The sequence below is a fragment of the Nuphar pumila genome, chromosome 7, assembly GCF_984573655.1.
Source record: "Nuphar pumila chromosome 7, dmNupPumi1.hap1.1, whole genome shotgun sequence".
Classification (NCBI taxonomy): domain Eukaryota; kingdom Viridiplantae; phylum Streptophyta; class Magnoliopsida; order Nymphaeales; family Nymphaeaceae; genus Nuphar; species Nuphar pumila.
Genome location: NC_143255.1, coordinates 31,641,951 through 31,646,389, shown reverse-complemented (window position 1 = coordinate 31,646,389; position 4,439 = coordinate 31,641,951). Strand labels below are relative to the sequence as shown.

The window sequence follows — 4,439 nt, the reverse complement described above, 5'->3', positions numbered from 1 at the left end:
TTGAAGAGGATGAACCCGAACGGGAGCAGCTGAAAGTGTTATGCTTGTTAATGTGTTACGGGTTGGCCAACCAGTAACACGCTAATGTACAGTAGAGAACATGGTTTAAGCGTATGTCTTTTTATATATATATTTTTTCTATTAGCCACTTTTACTCTATGCGAGTGAAAATATTTTTACTGGCCTATACTTGTGCCAGTGAAATGATTTTCACTGGTGCATGCAATTTTAGCCAGTGAAAGCCTTAACGGCAAGGCTTTCACTGGTGCACTTCTGGCACAACGATTGTGCCAGTAAATACTTTCACTGGTGCAAACACTATGCCAGTAAAACCCTTTTTTCCTGTATTTCAACCTCACCCTTTTTTCCTGTTTTTGTGTATATATATATATATATATATATATATATATATATATAGAGAGAGAGAGAGAGAGAGAGAGAGAGAGAGAGGACCATCCAACCAAAAGAAGCTCCAAAATTTACAAACCAATAATGATCGACGGCGTTCCTTCTTTAACAGTTGAGTTTTTCATCAATCAGCCTTTACATATTAAATTTTAATATTTCATTTAGTAAGCGACATGTTTTGGATTATGAATTTTCAATATTCAGATGTGTTTTTAAAAAGCACTAAAAATTACAATGATTTGTATTGTAAAGTTTTAAATGCATCGTGAGCTGTCGATTTTTCATGTTTGGAATGAATTTCCAGCGTTGGCCTTTGAAGTGCAGCCATATGTTTAACAAATAATATCCGGGAACGACCAGGATGCCTTAAAAATGTTCTGAAAAAAGTCACATTCCCAAAATTGATGGCTTGCCAAATGAAAATCCCAAGGTACTCGTATTAGACTGGGTTAGAACCTTGTCATAAGATAGGATCCAGACAAAGGCAAGTTGAGATCAAAGGGGCCATTGCATAGGGGCTACAGCTATAGAGTGCAGGCCTCACATGAAATGCTGTCATGAGATTATGGGTGGCAATCGTGTCGGGTTGGCGGGTTGACCCGACGGGTTGGCGGGTCAGCATACCTCAACCCGAACCCGACCCGTTTATTAAACGGGTCGGCTGTGGCAAACACGAACCCGACCCGTTTAATAAACGGGTAACCCGACACGACCCACCAACCCATTTAATAAATGGGTTGGGTCGGGTAAACGGGTTCTCAGGTTCGCGGGTCAGGTTGATGGGTCGGGTTGGCGGGTCGACGGGTTGGGTTGGCGGGTCGACGGGTTGGCAGTCGGGTTGGCGGGTTGACCCACACTATAACAAAGCAGTAGATTAGCGACGACCACATTCCGTCGCTAATCCGTCTCTAATCCGTCGCTAACCATGTTAGCGATGGATTAGCGACAACGCGGCGACAGTATGCTTACGTCGCGAATATTTCGACGCTAACTGGCGACGGAATAATTTCGTCGCCAAGTCCGTCGCTAATTGCGACGGAATAACGAGCGCTATATTCCGTCGCCAATCCGCCGGTACTAAACGGCGACCACGGCGTGGCGACGGATTTAATTCCGTCGCTAAGCCGTCGCTAGATTAATATGAATAGCGACGGAATCATCCGTCGCTAATCCGTCGCAAAAACGAAAAAAAATAAAAAAAAAAATTATTTAAAAATTAATTACCGAGAACTGTACAATTTATATTTCCTGTACAATTTATATTTCCTGTAAATAAAAAACAAACTACACAAAAAAATTCATATAACAAGTATCTATAATAATTAATCGTTCCACCTTAAAACTAAGAAGTTTAATTATTTACAATTCAACAATTACAATTAGGAAAAATAAAAAAATAGAACTTCTTCAACACAGTCCTCTAATCATCGCCAAGATTTTGTGCGTCTTCTTGTTCATTGTCTTTATCTGTCCCTTCAGCTCCACTACCCTGATTATCGCTAGCAGCCTACACAAGAAAAGAACAGTCAGTATTGATAAACAAAATATAATGAAATAAATTACACACTATATGTGATTCTATCATGTGCTCATGTGTGATCTAAGGCAATAAAAAAACTCTATATGTGATTCTATCATGCTCATATGTGTGCTAAGGCAGTCAAAAAATTGAATATGTGATTATAGCATGTTCATATGTGTTCTAAGGCATATAAAAAAACTCTATATGTGATTCTACCATGCTCAGATGTGCTTTAAGGCAGGCAAAAACTATATATGTGATTCGATCATGCTCGTATGTGTGCTAAGGCAGTAAAAAAATTGAATATGTGAATATAGCATGCTCATATGTGCTCTAAGGCAGGCAAAGCCAAAAATTTTATATGTGATTCTATCATAAATGATATATAACATGTTCATATGTGTTCTAAGGCAGTTAAAAAACTCTATATGTTATTATAGCATGTTCATATGTGTGCTAAGGCAGTCAAAAAACAGAATATGTGATTATAATATGCTCATATGTGTTCTTAGGCAGTAAAAAAACTGAATATGTGATTATAGCATGCTTATGTGTTCTAATGCAATCAAAAAAACTTTATATGTGATTCTATCATGCTCATATGTGCTCTAAGACAAACAAAAAGTTATATATATATATATGTGATTCTATCATGCTCATATGTGTGCTAAGGCAGTAAAAAAATTGAATATGTGATTATAGCATGTTCATATGTATTCTAAGGCATCTAGAAAAACTCTATATGTGATTCTACCATGCTCAGATGTGCTTTAAGACAGTCAAAAAAACTATATATGTGATTATACCTGAGAGGGACCTGGAATCGAAGATCCCCTATCCTGAACAGCGGCCTTGATCTCATTTCGGAGAAAGGGGGCGACGGTGTATTGGAAGTAGTTATTCAGTGATTCATTAATGATCTCGCGTACATCATCACCGGAAAGAATAGTCGGCTGCTTGGAGCTTATGTCGGCGCAAGAAGTTGGTGAGCCGTAACTGGAAGAACCAATAACTGGTGAAGTGTTCATATTACTCCCAAACCCGAACACACGACCTTTTTTGGGTTCACCTGCTGCAGTCACCCATGCTGTAGGATCAAATGATGGATGTTGAGTAGCGTCTTCGCCATATCGCTCTACCATTTGTTGCTCATATGCCTCCTACAAAATAATGTTTAAAGTATTCATTAATAATTAATGATAACATTATGATGACTTGCATATATATTGCAATGATTATTAATAGAATTAATACATACCGTTGTCGTTCTCGCCTTCTCTGATACGAAGACTCCCGTGGTCTTCCGTTTATGTGTTTCTACAAACACATCCTTATATGGTACACTGCCTCCTTTTTCTGCTTCCTGCGAAGTTAAATGACAAAAGATTTAGTACACAAATTTGCAACAATACTTATAAAATTAATATTATATATTGATGAGTTACCATTTTCTTTAGGTGGCTCCCAAATGTCTTAGATCCACCTGTGTGTAGATGGGCTTCGGGCATCTTCGATCGATTTTGTGAAGCCTTCGCAGAGCGATTTTTAAATGCATCTCCCGCCCACATATCGCACATTTCATCCCAGTAATCTCTCCTGATAGTAATAGGACCATGGCCCTTCCACAGTAATGGATCATCTACTACGCCAGATGCTTTTTTTGCTGCAGTCTTCATAGTGTGCAGCATGTCTGCAAATCGATTGGCAGCCACCTTCTGCCACACCTTCCTTGCATCATTTTCTTCCACCGTAGTTGCAAAGCGATTCGAAGCCTACAAATATTTTCAGAAAGTTAGTAGACATTGCTTAAATAAATTAAATATGAAACACATTAACTATGAGGAACAACTGTATACCATGAATGAGGACCACAATCTGTCTAATACCTCCTTTGGGTACTCTTTTCATTGAGCAACTGGTCCTGGTAGATGTTGAAGAAGTGAATTCCTAATCTCCCGTACTACTTCTTGTGGCTCAAACCTCGTGCTGCACATGAATTGTTACACAGTAAATATCAATATAAAATATTTAAAAGATATGCAATAATTGAAAACAAAATACTTACGGTCGATTATCGATATACACTATTCGAATGAGTCTTCTTGTGCCAACCTGAGAAGACCCTGTTTCCTATGTTGGCTGTTGACTTGTGCGATCAACTGGTGTAGGTGGGTCGTGTACAGGCGCAACATCATCTGTAAAAAAATATACACCAAGTTCTCAGAATGTGCATTTGAACTAATCAAGCATCTAATTAGTTATATGATATACCTATCACAGGAGCCCGTGAAGATGAAGGTTGAGCCTGGCTACTACTGGATGAGCGACCACTATAACCTCCACGAACCATATTCTAACAAATAACATATGTCATACAATACATTCAAATAATTCACATCAAGTATTACAATGCATTCAAGTCATTCACATCAAGCATTGCAATGCATTCAAATAATTCAAATCATTGACATCAAGTATTGCACTAATTCAAATCATTCGTTAATTGCAT

General features: G+C 38.3%; 1 protein-coding gene across 1 annotated transcript; it reads right to left on the bottom strand.

Annotated features, from left to right (window-relative positions):
* Nucleotides 1–1,652: 1,652 nt before the first annotated feature.
* On the bottom strand, nucleotides 1,653–2,967 carry LOC149831779 (uncharacterized). Its single transcript, XM_090012232.1, has 2 exons — nucleotides 2,737–2,967; nucleotides 1,653–1,915 (listed from the first exon to the last, which is right to left on the bottom strand). The coding sequence occupies exons 1-2, from the start codon at nucleotides 2,956–2,958 to the stop codon at nucleotides 1,829–1,831; spliced, it is 309 nt and encodes a 102-aa protein (XP_089868358.1). The 5' UTR covers nucleotides 2,959–2,967; the 3' UTR covers nucleotides 1,653–1,828.
* Nucleotides 2,968–4,439: the final 1,472 nt, after the last annotated feature.